Here is an 18259-nt window from a genome sequence, read left to right on the forward strand (position 1 = left end):
ATCATCATACTTCTACCTTCAGAGAGACAGCCTTTAATGCCAGGTAAGTTCAAACAAAGGATGAGACTTGAATTTACAGCCAAGACCTTCCTCGTCAACAAATGATTAAGATAATCATTTGTTGACGAGGAAGGTCTTGGCTGAAGGACATTTTGAGGATAGGCGATCCGATGATATTATATATTTTTTTCTTGTTGTCAAAAAATCCCATTAAAGGACAAATTAAATAATGAATTGATCCTATTAACAAGAATTGCGTGTGTATCCAAAGTCTGATATATTTTTTTCCTCTGTGCCATAGAGCTCCCTTGCTGTACAACACAAACATCAGGCCACACCTTGCTTTATTTTGATAATGATACCAGTATCAGAAATGCGTCTGATACCGCCTTAAACGCTGGATCGTGTATCAGCAAGTACGCAAGTCTAAATTATTAATAAACTTCAAAGAAGTTTCGCACCCAGATAAAACAGGTGTTTTCCTGGAAATGTGTTCTTCTTCACCGCTCTAAAACAGCAGCCTACATAGCAAGTTACACTATGCAGCCACTGGCAACTACTGTTTAAAAGTGGTGAAGAAGAACTGATTGCTGGAAAATAAAATAACATTAGCAACGGGCAAAATGTAAGCAATTTGGCAATTTCTGTGGAATTCTCTGCATGTATTTGTTCATATTTTACAAAGGGTTTAACTTCAGCCATGGCATACAATGATGATAGCAATCATTTTACATCCATAGGGTTAGTAGTATACAGCTTTGAAACATTTCTTTTTAACGCAATGGTACTGGATCGGTATCGGCCATTATGCAAGTTCAGGTATACTGGGCGGGAAAAATGGTATCGGAACATCTCTACGTGTAGAGTAGTTTGAGTTAGTCCTAGATACACCTGCTGGTATGAATACTCATGAGAGTATGTGTGATATGTGATGTGTGTTAATCCACGGCTGAAAATAGTCCTCAACAAATGCACACAATTTTTTCTTCTTCATGCAATGTTTGCTAAAAAGTACATTGCCCAGCTGTTTCAGGAGATTATTCAGCCGTTAAAAAAATGAAACTATATATTTATGACCCTTTTTTTTCAATAAGAAACAATGATTTGGGGAATGAGTGCCACAGACAGATTAGGGAAGTCAGAAAGTATTTAGAGATGCACCCGCACATTGTTAGTTTTGGTCTTTTCGTGCATTTGTAGACAATAACAAAAATATACAATATTGCCAGGCTTATCCTTGAGACCAAACTGCATTATGTGTCTTGTTTCTCATGCAGTCTATGCTCTCTACCATCCCCTCACTGTCAAGGCCACAACTATGGCTCTCGAGGGGACTCTCCAAATGGCTTATGGGGTTTTGCCACTATGAATTAATGTTCTTGACAGGGTCAACACCAGCACTTCTTGATTTATTAATAAAAAAGCATCTCAACTTTGTTTCAAAGTTTATCCCAGGCCCTGAAACAAGTAGTTGACAAAGCAACCTCACCTTGATCATGAGTGAAAGCTCCAGAACAGTGACTGAATGGACCTTGTGATTGTGCTTTTATCTTCATTTCTGGTCATTTGTGGTGTTTTCACGACTCAAAAACAACCTGTGGAGTGCCTCAGTTTGTAAAAATTTCCTTGCCTGCAAAGTGAAAGGTTATTTACTGTTCTCCCTCGCAGCTGTAGTGTGCCTGTAAAGCACTGGTTGTGTTCGATTTGTTGCTTTAATTCTTTGTTTCCAGTTGAATCCTTATGAGAAGAGATCTATCACAGCATCAGATAACTCACACAGTATAGATCAATTGATCCTCAGGCAAGCTGTAACAAACTATTTGTGGCGCCAAACAGCATTCCCCTCATGGCTTGATGATTCGAGAGCTAAGCCGCTTAGTGAACTGCATCACACACTGGATACTGTGCTTTTCAGATACTGTGCAATTTACAGTTTACACTTCCTTAAACCTCTTACACCCACATGCTCATCAGTGGGTGCAGGTGTCAGTGGTGGTAAAATGTTGTTTCATTGAAGAGTTTTGGCTCTAAATAAAAGATCCAATGGACAATCTCCAGGGATGTCTCAGTGTTAAAGGTCCAGTGTGTAGGATGTCGAGGGATATATTGGCAGAAATGGAATATAATTTAATAAGTATGTTTTCTTTAGTGTTTAATCACCTGAGTATCAGAGGTATTGTGTTTTTGTTACCTTAGACTGAACCGTTTATATTTACATAGAGAGCAAGTCCTTGTCCACAGAGTATGCCATGTCATTTTTAGAGTAGCCTAGAGTGGACAAACCAAACACTGGCTCTAGAAAGGGCCAATTACGTTTCGTGTTGGTAGTATTCTTAATGTAAAACTGCTTTATTCAGAGTTTTTACAGGTTTAATTCACCAGATCTATTTGTTTTGGAAAGGAAAAGATCTGTGAATAACTTGGCTCCTAGTAAAAACCTCCTGAATGTCTGAATTTTAAGTTATCAGGGGAAAAAAAGGTGAGCACACATCAGTGGGTGCTGGGCTGGTGGCGCATCTCGATGTGCTGAACAGCACCACAGAAACACTGATTTGTGACGTGAAACTGATTTAATCTGTGTTTTTACCAGTTTAAATGACTAGGTCCATTTGTTTTGGAGAGAAGGAGACCTTTACGGACAATATAGTGTAGATGACCTGACATAAATTCTTATAGTGTAAATTGCCTGACGTGACTTAAGCCAGATGACCTGACATGACTCTGACCAAATTTGGGTTGGTGTGGAGAAGCAATTGTTCCCAGAGCTGGTTATCTGAATATAAGGAAACAGTAGCTTGAGTGACAGGAAACACCTTTTAATGTGTATTGGAAAGCTTGTAGATGTATCAACTGATACTGCTTGTTTGTCAGACACTATAAATTGTCATGATGTACCAATTCATTGGCTTTCTCATGATTAAACCCTCAAATGTCCAATCCTATGTGTTTTGAGTCTCTTTATTCCACTACAATTATTCAGCTCCTGGTAAAAACCTCCCATAGGTCTGGATCAGAAAAAAAGTGAGCACACATTAGGCGGTGCTTGTCGCAGACAGGCTGAACAGCATTGGAAAACACTGATTTGCAACATGAGGCTGCTTTGTTCAGTGTTTTTACTAGTTGAAATCACTGAGTCTGCTTGTTTTGGAGAGGAGGAGACCTCTGTGGATAATTCAAGTCCCAGTAAAAACCTCCTGAACAGTAAACACTGAAGGAATCCTAAGCAACAGCTCATGCTTAGCACATGGTAGAAGTCTAACTGGCAGCAATCTGCAATCTTCTTTGCTAGATGCCACTAAATCCTATGAATCCAAAACATTGCTCTTTCAAGTGCTGTACAAAGAGCAACCTCTGACCTCTCTGGGTGGCAATGACAGTAATGTTGTGCCAATGGTCACGCTCCCGGTCCAGCTCCATGGCTGTGGTAATGAGGCCGGTGTCTGGGGTGATACGAAACAGAGCCTCCGGGTCTGACTGAGGATCAATGGAGAACCTGCAGAGGAGAAAGGGGGGTAGAAGGAGAAAGATAGTTGTGTTGAGAAAAGGTGAATGTAAGTGAAATGAGGAAGGGGCCGAGAGAAGTATAGAAAGAATAAGTGAAGGGAAAAAGCAAGCAGAGATGGCAGTGGGGTGCAGAGTGAAAGAAGCACACAGGGCAAGTGTGTGAGGAAGTGATAAGGAAGTCTGCATTCAAATGGCCAAAGAATTAATATAGGGAGATTATCACAGCTGATAGCAGCTCTTTTGAAGTGCCACTGATTATCTAAATATCTCTATGAATATACCAACTATCATTCCTTCCCACACAGTCACACTTAGCACTTTTGCCGGTGCTAATTGGGACACGGTTTTCTGTGGTTGTTACAGGCAAATAACTCGCCAGACAAAACCTACTGCAAACAGAAGTGAAAGGATTGGACCTCAAAAACTTATGTGGTTACTGTCGGCTCAAGAGAACGCTAAGTTGGCATTTGGTTGGCTTATGTTTATTTGGTTTGCTCTTGCTGTTGTGTCTTATTTCTTTTTGTTGAAGAGCTGCATACAAATTTCAGTCCAAAAACTATATACCCTTCACTGAAAACATTCAATATTAGGAAAACAAACCCAAATCCTGGCCTCTAAAACATTAAATAAACTAAGACAACTCAGCACCAGCATGGGTTATTTTTCATTTAACACTGAAACTTATCTGTTGTGGATAAAATTATCTGAATACTTAAAGTTGCAATGTGTAATACCTGGCCACAGGGGCAGCGTTTCACCTCAAAGCCAACTACTGACTGGCAGCAGGGCAAGATTACACAGAATTCAACCACACCAATGAAAGCCTAATAATCTTCCCATGTGGTAGTTAAGGCAAGACTGTAGCCGCAAGAAACAGCCACATTAAAACCATATATTGATACCATTTGGAATGTTAGATGCACTGTCTGTGCATCATGTGTCTCAGCTTTTCAAAAGTCTTCGCTGAAAAACAATGGATTTTGGATTTTTTTGAGTTTCAGACCTCGGATTCTGTGTCTGTGGACATATTTTAGCATTAACCAGTGCCTGGATTGAAATTTCAGATCACAGACTTGAACAAGTGATGAATTCAGCAAGTCAGCAAGATAGCTTAGCCTAGGCCTGAAGTGGATGACCTCCACACCAGCATCCTGGATTTCAGACCTCACAAATTCTGATTGTTGATTGTCAGTTACGGACAAGAAAGTTGAGGACATGAAAAGATTAACCTAACAACAAAAACAAATACTGGACTTGACGTATTTGTCCTCTCAAGTTGGACTAAGAGCAGACTGGACGCTGCAGTGACTCACTATCACCTCCTGAGATACAAGTGGCATTACAAGACAGGACCGGCCAGCTGGTTAGCATGCTCATTTCAGTAGATATCTCTGCAGCACAATACATATAACATCAAAACTGTTACTTCTTCACAGTCTGGTGATAATGCTAGTATATTTTTAAATGTTTCAAACTAAAATTCTAGCTTAGCTTAGCACAAAGACTGGAAAGAGGAGGACACAGCTAACTTGGCTCTATCAAAAGGCAACAAAACATCTACAAGCACCTCTAAACCTCACTATTTTCACATTATATCTTGTTGTTTAACACGTACAAAAACAGCCAGGTGAGTTGGTTCACTAACTCTCAGCAAGAAATCAAATTAGCATTTTTTCCCCCCAAAATTTGTTCAATACTAGGTTGTCCCCAAACCTTAATAAATAGTGTAATAAGGGACACAGTGAAAGGTAAATCAGCATTATCTGACTTCAGCCACACAAATCTGTATTAGCTAAATTTATAGGAATATATGAAGTTCTATACGCTACATTAGGATAAAGCTGATTACTGTACCTGATATTATTAGTAAGACCAGTATCTGGGTCGACAGCGCTGACCCGGCCCACAGTGCAGGCAGGTGGGCAGTTTTCAGACACATCCATGTGGTATCGAGCTCGGGAGAACCTTGGAGGCTCATCTGCATCCAACACTGCTACTCTGATGGAGGCTCGATCCTTGAAGGGGCCTCGACGCAAGAAGCGAGGATCCACTATGGGGTTGAGGACCTCCACAGAGAAGGAGTAGGAGCTCCGGCTCTCATAGTCAACCGGCTGGGGGGAGAGAATGGAGAGGGGATAGTAAGTAGGGTTAAAAAATTGATTGTAGAAGTTTATAATCATCTTAAGTTTAGATATGCACTTACTGTGAAATGAGTAATGGTGACACTTTTAAGTAGCAAGAAATTATGCAAATGTCACATCTGATCCAATGAACTGTCTTGTGCTTTCATTTGGTCCAATTCTCACACTAAATTTTCCACAGATGACTGCTAAATTACATATCAAAAGCAGAGAGATGGCAAATAATGAATTATTCCTACAGATAAGAGCTCGCTGAGGCTAGAGAGTGGTCACATCCAAACTCAGCTGAGGATGATTTAGAGTAAATAATACCACGGGTACCTTACATGGTGTGGCGTTTGGAGTTTTGAAGTGTTACTTTGAAGGTTGTTGTGGGTGGATGCTTAGATGGTGGGATTTGTGTGAAGTAGGAAAAGACATTCATGAGGTGTTGATGTTACAGCATTGCCAATGAGATTCCTGATGCTGAAAGCGTTGACACTCTCATTGAAGTAACTACATGTTTGAATGTTGGTTTGATATGCTAGGAGTTGATGTTGAGATATTCTTGACATCATAAGACTAGAGGATACGTAGCTGTAGGGTTTACTGGCAGGAAGTTGAATGTTGTTGCCTGTGCTCGTAGGAGTTATGTAAGATTAGTGCCGCTATCTACATGCAGCACAGATGGATGTAAGCATGAGCTACTTGGGATATTTGCATTGAACGTTTTATCTAGCTCCAGCATTGTTTGGTGCTGCAGAGTTGGCAACACACTTGGAAATGTGTTGGTGGATACCTGGCAGGTAGTGTGTTTTGTTAGAATGTTACACACATGTTGGTAGGAGTAGCATCAGACCTTGTGAAACATTGTGGGAGTGAATCTTGGACAAACTTTTTTCCTTGTGAACATACAGAATGGATTTCACTTTCAGAGGTGCTACAGATTGGTGGAAGCGAGAAATAGTTGCCATGAGCAATGAGCAATTCCTACGTTGAAATTGAAAACAGAACCACGCAGTTTTTCATAAAAGGGCCCTTGTTTGGAACATCATCTCCATCTCTATGGCGACTCCACTATCACCATGGAGACTCGTAGCTGGCTATGAGAAGCGTTAAAAATTCCTTTGTATCCTTGAATCTACACAGGTAGAAGAGATTTCATTTGGGATAAGGCTCGGGCCCCAGTGACTGTTTGTTGCAGAGAAGTTATGAAGCCTATTTGTCTGAGGTGTCTGTGTGATTGCGTGCCGAACTCCCACCAGCGAGGCCAGCTCTGAAGCCAAGAGATAGCCTCTGATCGGGTTTGCCGAGATGATTGTTAGTGAGGGCAGAGGTACATATACAGGTAATCACATACATCCACTGTCTCACACATACACACACACACACACACACACACACACACACACTAACATCCACCTGCTGTTGATTGCATTTCAGAAATGCAACATGTTTGGGTCTGGGCTCAAAATACCTGTTTGAAGTATTGGTGTGTGGGCTTGTTTGCAAGTACAAGTGGTTCTTTTGAGTCTTTGTCTCCTCAGATCCGTGGTCAGTATGTGTGTGTCCTTAAAGTAAGTGTGCATATGAATCCTCTCAGTGTGATTGGCACAGAGAACCATGTTGGACAGAGGATAAATAGGCTCCCTGGCTATGCGGAATATTTGCTGTCAGATTCAAACAGGAAAAAAAAAATCATTCTGAGGATCCCAGCGGCAGTGAGAATATTGATATCCTCTCGCTCGCACTCTCTCTTTCCTTTCTGATCTCTCTTTTTCTATTTCTCCATCTCTTTTCTTCCCTCTCTCTGAGCTGTAAACCAGAGTAAACTGCTCCACAGAAAATCAGCAGTTTTAGAAAGAGGTGAAGATTGATTAAAGATTATGCAGAGAAAAGGGCGAATTGAAAGACATCAAAATGTGGGCAATTTGGGCAATATCTCTGCAGAAAAGATAAATAAACAAGAAGGATTGTCTGGGGAGATGAGAGTCTGTGTGTGTGTAGACGGGGGTTGAGGTGGGTAGATGGAGGGAAAAAGGTTTTCTAACGGGGTCCCCATTACAGGGAGGGAGAGACAATCTGTCTGAGGAGGAGAGGTGTCACTTACACTGTGAGCACACACTCATCACCCCCGCCCTCCCTCCATCCAGCACTCCATCACTCCGCTTCCCCTCCTTCGCCACCTCACACACTCCATCACCCACCCCCACACGCATCCCCCACCCACCGTTCTCCCCCTTGTGTGTGTGCGACATCGGCCGGCTCTTACAGACCGCAACGCATACACTCATCCTTCTCTCTCATTCGCCTGTACAAGAGGCACTTATCACACAGTGTCTCAACTGTTTTTATGTGTTTTACTGTTTTTCTGTCTGGTGCACATGTGTGGATGTATGTGAAAATTCCTCACAAACATTTTAATACACACACACACACACACACACATACATAAGTGCTGTGGTGGCTCATGTGTAATCTCTATAAAGAGATACACACATGTATGCAGAATCCACAGGCAACAGCACAAGATTTAGGTATTGGAAGTGTTCTGGTTTCTGTTTGTAGTGTGTTTGTTGTTTTTGAGCGGCCGGTAAACAATCAGTGTGGAGAGCAAAAGAGGAGGAACAAACTGGACAAAATGAGCCTAGGAACTTTGAATTGTCTGATGGTGATTTAGCTTTTTATTAGCCTTTTTTTTTAAAAATCTGTACTTATATGCAGATATCTGTTTATAGAGCGTAGCTGAAATGACCGGCACACGCTGGCTGCACCAGAACCATCGATATATTGGCCGTGCCCCCAAAGGCTTATTGTCAAGACATTTAGTCGACATGTTCTGAAACTGGTTATGTGAAACTTCCATGCACGCACACATGCCTTAAAGAGCAACTTAAAAGAGTTTTACAGGCTTTCTCACAATTTCAAAAAATTGTGTATTTGAACCCTGACACACCAGCACAGCATCCCACATGGGTACTGCACAGGTCGTGACGTACAATACCACACACACCCCACCACCTGCACATATGACCAGTTAGTTCTACAACCCTACCCACCAACACATGATGTGCCGCCTGACCATGTGACCATGTGCTGCTCAAAGAATTAAGCGGCACGTTTAAAGAGATTAATTTGGGATTTCTCATGCATGTCAAACTAAGGTATATTTTAAAACAAATGTAATATCCATCCATCCATTTTCATAACTGCTTATCCTCTTGAGGGTCGTGGGGTCGTGGGGTCGCTGGATCCTATCCCCCCCCCTTTCATGAAAACCTCTATACCATCCACTTACAAAGCATCTTCCTTATGGGCTGAAACTGAAAGCAGCGATATTGACCTTAGTCCCCCCCAAAGAAAAGCCAAGACTGTGGTTCAGAGCTGTTTGAACCGCTAGCTTAACATTAGCTTAGCGAGGCTTTAGCTGAGGTAGCAGAGGCAGCAGTGAGTGACAGAAAACGGAATGAGTGATAGGGAGGGTGTACAATTGCCACGAACATGGAAACACTGGTCAAACTACGAGCTTACAAGAAGTAGAGGCAGTATTTCTACTGCATGGATGTGTTTGTGGGGGCTGGATGTGACATTCCCTTAAAATATGGGAGCACTGCATCCCATGGTTTGTCATATATCACAAATTTTTTGGAGGGGTCTAGATGACAGGTAACATTTTTTTTCTCTGTAAAAAGGAAAATAACTTGACTGTATGTGTTTACTGGTGTTAAATTACCCTTCAAACACACTCTGTTCTTCTGACTTCTTCCATCTCTCTTTCACACGATTTTAATCACACAAACAAATGCCGAAAAGATGTGTAAGTGCAAGTGCTTGAATGACAATTGATTAGTTGTCTGCTTAGTTAACTGAAAATTAATCAACAACCTTTATAGTTGATTAAACATTAAAATGATGAAATGCCAGAAATTAACTGGTTCAAGCTTCTCAAACATTTGCGACTTTCTGTGTTTTATATCACTGTATTAAATATGTTTCTCCTTTGTAGTGTTGATTGGGCAAAGCGAGAAATATAAAGACTTAATTCTGGGCTCTGGAACATTGTGATTTTTTTTCAACCTATACCAGACATAAATCTTTCAAAGTGGAAAAACACAAATTATTGACACTGATGAAAAGTTAGTTTCAGCCCTTGAAAGTATATTACATAGGCCAGTACATGCTTACACTCTGCCTTATCTGTAGTTAATATTACTTTCCTCCTACACACACACACACATGCACGCACAGACACACACACACACACACACACACGTTTTACAAGTGTAACCTTCTCTTGTCCTGTGATGCTCCCAATGTCCTTTTTGAAATTCAAATTTCTCTATACAATTTCCCTTTTAAATTCGCTTCACAGTTAGCAGAAATTAATTAGCTAACCTGCATGCTAGACTGGCGATACATAATACATCTCCTCTCAGAGAGGCCGACCCATAGGCATGCATGCTCTATTGAGGAAGTGTGTGTGTGAATGTGTGAATGTGTGTATGCGTTACAGTAAATGTACATTACTGGAGGGCGAGACTTCAAATCACAGAGGTGGTACCTCTCCCTGACTCTTCAATAAAAGATGTAAAATCAAAAGGTTACACACTTGTGCTCACCTACGAAAAAGTGTTTGTGCACCAGAGTGTGTGTAGTATTTGGTCTGTGGCGTGTGTGCTTGTGCGCGTTCAGCACCCTGCTGTCCTTGGCAGCTTGAGTTCTTTCTTGATATTGTGCATTCTAAATCAAGATCATACATCACATTTGTCTGATGACAAACGCAGCTTTGGACATTTCTGCCAACAAGCACAACTGCAGAGTTGAGAGAACAAAGACTCTTCTAAATCTCCCTTTTGACTTTGTTCTTCCTCTGCCGCCTTTCCTTCCCTCTGTCACTTGTCTCTTGTCTTCTGTCTTATTTCACTCTCAGATGTCCCATGTCTTCCTTTTTTTAACTTACGAGCAAGACATTGGTCTCTCTTTTTCCTCTGTCTCTCCCTCTCTCCATCTTTCTCTCTCTCTCTCTCTTTTTCCCTCTGAGGAGATTAACACAATCTCTCCTCCGCGTGAGAAAACAAACACAGATAATCCTGGGCGCGCTGCTGGCGTGTGACCGAGGATTAGCCAGCCGTTTTAAGTGAGAGCATATGGAAATAATAACGGCAAACTGACACATGCGCGAGCTAGCTTGTCCCCCAGGTAAGAGGAATGAAAGGCGCACAAATAGCAGGCTTACACAGCTCACAGCACCCCGAAAACATACCTCAAAAGGGAACCTCCTGAATTGGGATACTGCTGGATTCGTATTAATGATGTTGTGACATGCCTTGCGCTGTATCTAGTGATCCGACTATGCTATTAAATTCAGTATACATGTGTAATGAGGTGTTGTGAAATCAGGGCATTATCCTAGTTTGTTTTGAAAGTTCCCTTGCTACATCAGTGGCTAGAAATGCACAATCAAAACACACACCGAGCCTTTATTAAATCACCACGTGTCTGATTTGCATGTTAAATATCTGCGTCCATCAGCTGATGACATGACTCTCTATGTCTACTCCTTTTCTTCTAATTGCCTCTCATTGTAGCGGTTGATTAGCTGTTGATTAGTTGATTGATTTCAAGGGAAACCTCAACCAACAGCCACAAGTTAGGGGCTGCCATGAATGTTAGCCTCTGGCCATTAGGGGGCACTGCTGCAGAGCAATGTCAAGGAGCTACTGTACTGGTGAGTGTTATGCTAATTCTTCAATTACCTGCTACTTACACTGCGGCCTTGTTCACATGCTGTATCAAAAATCTATTAGCAGCAATATGTACATTCATTATCAGCAATATGTAATAAGTAAATAAGTGGAGTGGAGCGGAGCTGACCGGTCAGGGGGAAAAAAGAAGAATGAAAGACTGTAAAATGACAAAAAAAAAAATACATAGGAATTTAAAATGAATAGATGAATAGTGTGTGTGTGTGTGTGTGTGCGTGTGCGTGTGCGTGTGTGTGTGTTACTATGTGGCTGATGTATCCTCCTGGATATGTGTGTGTGTGTGTGTGTGTGTGTGAATTAGAATGAGGCAGACCTGGGTTGAGTCAGAGCCACAGACAAACAACACACACTGTCTGACATGGCCTCCAGACACAAACCAGAGCGAGGACGAGGCAAGCAAGCGAGCGATGGGGAGACTCTGCCTGTGTGTGTGTGTGTGTGTGTGTGTGTGTGTTGCATCTACTTGCATTTAAACTTGTGTGTCTCCCTGCCCCTGCATATTTGGACATGTGTGGGGAGATCAGACACAGAGAGAGAGCGAGTAATGAAATGCAGAGAGACAGCGGCTGATGATGAGAGGAGGGGGTTGGGGGGTGGGGATGGGGGGAAGATAGAGTAAGAATGGAGGAGGGAGAGAAATCTTTTTATTGCTGGGGGTCTCTGTGGGACTGACAGTAAATAAGCAGTGATAAGCAGCAGGCAGCTTCAGTCGGCACCCTGACTTGCAGGCTGTTAATGACCCAGCTTCTCTCGCATGTCCCCTCCTAACCCTCGCCTTTTTTATTGTGGCTTCACCGCGTTCTCTTCCTCCCTCTGTTCATAGGGCACGTCTTCCCTCGCCTTCCTCATCTTCATCTGTCTGATTTCTCTCTGTCTGCCTCCATTTTGTCATCACATATTCTCTCTGTCTCATTTTAACTAACTCCTTCCTCCAGCTCCCTCTATTGACTCTATTTCTTCCTAATCTGCTGTTAAACCCCCCTCCATCCCCCATCTCCCATCTGACACATCATTCTGAGGTGAGGACCGGCGCCGCAGCGATCGCGCCCCTTTGCAGCTCTTTTTCCTTCATTCCCCACAGTTTAAACACGGAGCCGCAAGGTCAAGTGTTGATGTGTGCATCCGTATATTTCTCTCTGTGGTTTATTGGTGCTTGTGTAGGTGTGCGTCTCCGTTCTGCGTGTCTGTTCCTGTGTGTGTGTGTGTGTGTGTGTGTATGAGAGAGCGTGCATCTTAGATCAATGGTTAAAGAGATTCAGCCCACAGCAGCGAGATGACCAGCAAGGTCAAGGCCAACTCTGTGGCAACACAAATTGTTCCGCTTGGAAATCTTTCCTTCTCCGGGGGCACACAGATCATCGCGTTCCCCTGTTAAAATTCTTCACAGTTTCAAAGGCGCCTGACTTCGGAAAATGGACGCTGGAGCGTGTTCATTATTAACACACCCTAAACATTTACATGCTCGCATTAAAAAAAGCACGGCTGTTTCGTTTTTATTTCATTTCTTTCTTTCTTTTTTTTTTGTTTGTTTAACGAAGTGGAAACCGAGGGGGGAGCTTAGCGCTTATTTAACGCTTTGTTTGTTTTTCATTCTATTAGTTGTAGCCTATCTTACATGTTTTTCATTAGTTGTGCGTGGATTCCCTGCAAAGCTAAATCCTCTTTAACCTATTCAAGTCAGATCTTTTTTCATCCAAAAAGAGCGAAGAGTTTGCTGTGACATACCCACTTTTACACACAACCCCAAAACTGCTGGGGCTACAGCTGGCTTCTGAAATGGTGCCTTGGAGCATCTGTAAATGCTCAATATATGTTCCACTTTTGAGCACTCAGTATGAATGCACGTGTAACCTGTGAGTCTTCAGTTTTAGTTAATATTTCACCCGTAGCAGCAGTGCCGGTCTAATCTCTTTCTCTGCCTCTCTTGGTGCCTTTGTAGAGGGATTAAAGCAACACAAAACAGCATGAAGGAGGCCATGTTGAAATACTAATTGTACATTTTGTTTGTGTCTTTGAGATCGCTGAGTCTGAATCCAGTGGGAGGAATACTGTGGGTGGGAGGTGTTTACTGTATTTGTTTACATGTGATTTTCCTGCCCGTTTCGCCCGTCGCCCGGCACATGTTGAATTGATCGGCTCTCCTTTTTACACACAGCAGGTTGCTCTTTTTTTCCCTCTTCCCTCCCTGCTCTCACTTCTTCATTCCGTCTTGTTGTTGCCAAGCTGCCTCCCTATCTCTACGTTTTTTTTCCCCCTCCTTTTTATTATTTATTTTTGTTCATTTTTACCTGCTTGTCGTACCGGATGGGTATTTCTACCTTCCTGTGCCTCTCAGTCTCTAGCTGTGCTAATTTCTCTCTCTGGCTGTCACCGATTTTGCAGCTCTTGCTGTCTCTGCATCTCTCTCCCTCTCTTTATGCATGTCTCTTTCTGGTTCCTTCATACTTTTACTCCCTTGTTATACTGCACTCTCTGCTGTCACTGCCTCTCAGGACCTCATTTTAACACTCCCCCCTCAGTGCTTCCATCTCCTCTCTCCTTCTCCATCCCTTCTCTTTCTCCTCATTCCTGGGTCCTTGCCTTCGATTTCTTTCTTCTTGCATCTTTTACCGTATCCATTCCTCTCCCTGCCTCGCTGCTTCTCTTCAAAGGAGCTCATAGCAGGTTTGGAAAATCCTGCTCTACACACCACCTCCAGGTGCGGATTGTTTTTAACGAATCCTACAAACCCAAGGCTGAGAACTGACACAGTGATGAATTCACACACACTCTCTCTGCGTGCACACACACTTGTATGCGTGGCTACCTGACTCCACGAACACACACACACACACACACACACACACACACACACACACACACACACACTAATAGCTGTGCACTCCAAAACTCACCAGTAAAAACAGACAAAACCAATAACGGCTTCTGAATACAAATAGCAATGTTTTGCCAAATCACTGTTATTTTGCGCAGATTGTTTCTTGTCTCTGAATACAAGGTATCTCCCAAATGGAAACATTTCAGACACATTTTTGATGAATTTTATAGGCACATGAGTTTGACGACTTTTCTTACAAGTTAAAGTTATCTGCAAAATTTAAAACTGACAAATTTTGAAGGCACTGTTATTGTACAGCGGTGACATGCAGTGTCAACGATGTCTATAAGACAGGAAACTGACTCCATCTCTTCAATAAAAGGACTGAATGTAGTGCTGAAAGGATTTTTGAGTTTTAAAGTCTCGCTCCACTCGAAAATGTGTTTGTTTATTGTTACTTCACTTACAGGTTTGACCTTCACTGTGCAGAACGCTGTTTGTGCAGAGCTGTTTTCACATTCATCTGCTGAAGGGGGAAAGTTTCTCTGAGCTCACCTCAGATCTGAGTGATCACAGTCCTATATGCAGTGCGAGGCGATGACTTGAAGCCTCCAGCGCACAATGAGAATGGACTCTTTAGTGGTGCAGACATTATGTGCTCAGCAGTTAAACTTTTGCAATGAACAATATTTGCATATTCATAGATTCGGGATCCTTAAATGAAGGAGAGTAGATGAAGACCCCAGTAAAAAACCTCATTAAGGAACTTTTTATGAGGTAGTTGACCTTTTTTTGGAAATACCATATCAGACACAAATTATTATAAAAAGCAGAGTATCTTTATGTGACTTAAAACATGTCTGGAGGGAATTTTAAGTAATCGCCTCATCAATTAAGTCATTGAAAACAGCAAACATTTACTGGTTCCAGCATCTCAGATGTAAAGGTTTTCTGTTTTTTTTTTCATTGTAAATTAAATTTTGTAGGGTTATTGTTTGACAAAACAAGGAATAGGAAGACACCACCCTGGTCTATGGGTAATGTTATGGTCATTTTTCAGTATTTTCCTAAGATCTTTTATTCCTGGGATTACAAACCTCCAACATATCATATTATAATAAAAATAACACATTAAACTGAAATGATAAAGGTGGTGATATTTTATGTTTTTCTTATTGTCAACAATACTTTCAGACCTCCCTGCCCTGCCTGTTGCCCCAAACCCGTTTGTCAGTTGTTGGTCTTTATATAGACCGAACATGACATTGCGGTAGCACTTCCAGGTAGACAGATGGCAATATGTGAAACCAGCAAAATTGCTTATTTCTATTGTCAGTTTCAGCCGTAACTGTAATGTTTGAAGATACTGAGTTAAAAACAGTGGTCCACCCTTTCTAGCATTTCTGCTGCGCTTATCTTATGTACTGTGTTGCTTTGCTAGCATCTTTGATTATCCGAATGTGCCAGCATGAAAGTCAACAGTTTAAGTGTTATATTTGGAGCATTGTTACTGCTTTACCTTACACATTAACAGATCAAGACAGCAGTAGACCAGCAACTCCTGTGTTTTGTAAAGTAAAATGACTGTTTTTGTCAATGGAGTCTGGTGACTTTGAAAGGGAAAGGGCTGTCTGACGGCAGGTAAAGTGGTAAAAAAAAATACTCTAAATATAATGTACACTCAAAATGATATTCATTTTTGAAGGTGGGCCTTTTCCTCGGTGGCTAAAAATAGCCCATTGAGACATTGTTCACTCAGCGCCGTCTGTTTTTATGTATGTGATGCAGGGGTTTTCTACCTGGACGTTATTGTAAACAAACATTCGGTGTATGCAAGCATACAAACACATGAGAACACACTCTCTGTTCTTGCATTTGAATGCATTTAACAAAGAAACAAGAAGGTATATTGTATTAATTAAGGGGAAATTCAAGCACACAACCTCGCAATCATACACACACAGGCCCAAATACACACATGCACAAATATGACTTGTACACATGCATAATGTAAGGAGAGATGTCTCACAGGATTGCACCCTGAGCAGTTAAGGGTTCAGTGCCATGCCTTAACAGTACCTCAGCAGTGCCCAGGAGCCAAACTGGGACCTTTCCAGCTACCACTTAGTCCGCACAGGGTCTTGAATCAGTGACCCTTAGGTTCCCAAGCCAAGTCCCCACCGCTAGTACCGCCTCACCCTGTGTAGTTCATATTACACAGGTTTCACAACGACCACTTAAGCACAACCTCTCATCACTGGCATCCCATGGATCAGAGAGATGGCTGACAGCATTAATAGATATGCACGCATGTTTTTATTGAAGTGTCTCAGGCACTTCTGTAGGGCTTATTTGAAATGAAAGCATCATATCTCAGACATGCCCGTCTCCCCATTAAGTCTACATTACATTTGAGCACAGAGACTCCCATCCTCCTGAGACAGGCACGTATGAACTGTTACAAGCCACACTGGTAATGAGTGGGTGTCAGCACTCTTCGCCCCTCCACCGTGCACACGCATCTTCAGAAGAATGTGATTATTGAAGATGACAGGCGGCTTCGGGAGTGTTTGAAATTGAAATCATCTAGTATTACACTAAAGGAAACTGTTAGCCAGCTGAACTCAGGATGGAAAGGCGGCGCCTCATTGATCCCTCTGTACATGCAAATGCTCCACAGAGAAAAACCTTTGCTGAAAGGCAGCAGTCAAAACACCTCAACACTGGTCAAAACATTCTTGTTGCAAATAACATTCAACTCAGCTGCTGCAAACATTTGCATCTGGATGCGTCACGCTTCAACTGAGTTTTGTGCGAATGCTTCATTGTGTTTGCTGTAAACAGATGGAAATATTGATAAAAAAAAAAGGGAGGCTGGTTCACAGTGAATTGAGCAGGAAATTCATTTGTCAGAAACCCATCAAACACTCTCATCTGATGGGAGCCAAATAAGGACAAAAAGGTGAGATGAATATAGATCACCTGTTTTAGAAAGCCGTACTGAAAAAGCTGCTGAGAGATGAATCATGTCAAATCGTATAGGCTTATACAGTGTCTTTGTGTACATCCAGGTAATTCCAGGTTAATGGGCTTAGGCAACATGTTGTTCGCTATGCTTTGACTCATACTGTGGGCAAAACAAAACTCCTCTCCTTAAAACCTGCCCACATTACCTGTGTCATCGCCTCTCCTCCTCCTCATCAGCTGTTCTTCCTCTCCTCTCCTCTCCTCTCCTGCCTAACTTCCTTTTACCTCTACAAACCGATGCCTTTTTACACATGCTCCCTTACCCCTGGAGCATGCGAGCTGACTGTAGCAGTGAGAATTTCCACTCCTCTCTCACAGAGCTGTTTGTTCCCTGCACTCGCCCGCTCGAAGCTGCTCCAGGCCGCTCCGTGCTCAACTCAGATTTCACCCCGTTCACCACTCACTCAGTTTCCTTTGAAAACATTTTGTAAACTCCACTGTCAAGCTCACAGCAGCAGATTTTTGACAGAAAATATTGTGTGTGCAACACATAGATGCATTCTGGGTCGAGCATGCTCCGAATTCTTGGTGTGAGTGGTACTGCAGCAAAATCGGAGCAGGATGGAGCAGGAGATAAGGCGACTCTCCAACTTTTTTTAAAAAAATCCGCGCTGTGATCCATCCGATATCCTTCCCCTTAGACTCTGCCTACATGCTCTGCTTCCCCCTCCCTCATATAACTGTTTGCTTTCCTCTTCCTCCTCCCCTCTGTCACGCTCATTTTGTTTCTGTCCACCTCCTCTGTCTCTGTCATCTTTCCCTCACCTTATTGAGCGTGATGACCGCCTCTTGGTTCACTCCAGTGATGTTGAATGTTTCCCCAGTCTCCCCCTCCAGGATAGTATATTCCAGCTTGGCGTTCTCACCAAGGTCAGCGTCGGCTGCGGAGATACGCCCTATCTCAGCCCCGGGGATGGCCAGCTCGGAAACGGAGAAGGACCACATACCTGGGAGAGAGACATACGATGACACACATTAGGGAAGCCTTTACACTTCATTGAGACATTAAACATTTCATTTTGTCG

The 18259-nt window shown here is 42.4% G+C and overlaps 1 protein-coding gene across 1 annotated transcript in view; it reads right to left on the minus strand.

Moving 5' to 3' along the window:
* The window catches only part of LOC125902183 (cadherin-2), a 170207-nt gene that overhangs the window by 17935 nt on the left and 134013 nt on the right, over positions 1-18259 (minus strand). Inside the window, exons 6-8 of the mRNA XM_049598347.1 lie at positions 18000-18181; positions 5359-5615; positions 3357-3493 (exon numbers count right to left, since the gene is read on the minus strand). Coding sequence (XP_049454304.1) covers positions 3357-3493; positions 5359-5615; positions 18000-18181 — 576 coding nt within the window. The remainder of the gene's footprint in view (positions 1-3356; positions 3494-5358; positions 5616-17999; positions 18182-18259) is intronic.

This window comes from Epinephelus fuscoguttatus, linkage group LG15, assembly GCF_011397635.1.
Source record: "Epinephelus fuscoguttatus linkage group LG15, E.fuscoguttatus.final_Chr_v1".
NCBI classification, from domain to species: Eukaryota; Metazoa; Chordata; class Actinopteri; order Perciformes; family Serranidae; genus Epinephelus; species Epinephelus fuscoguttatus.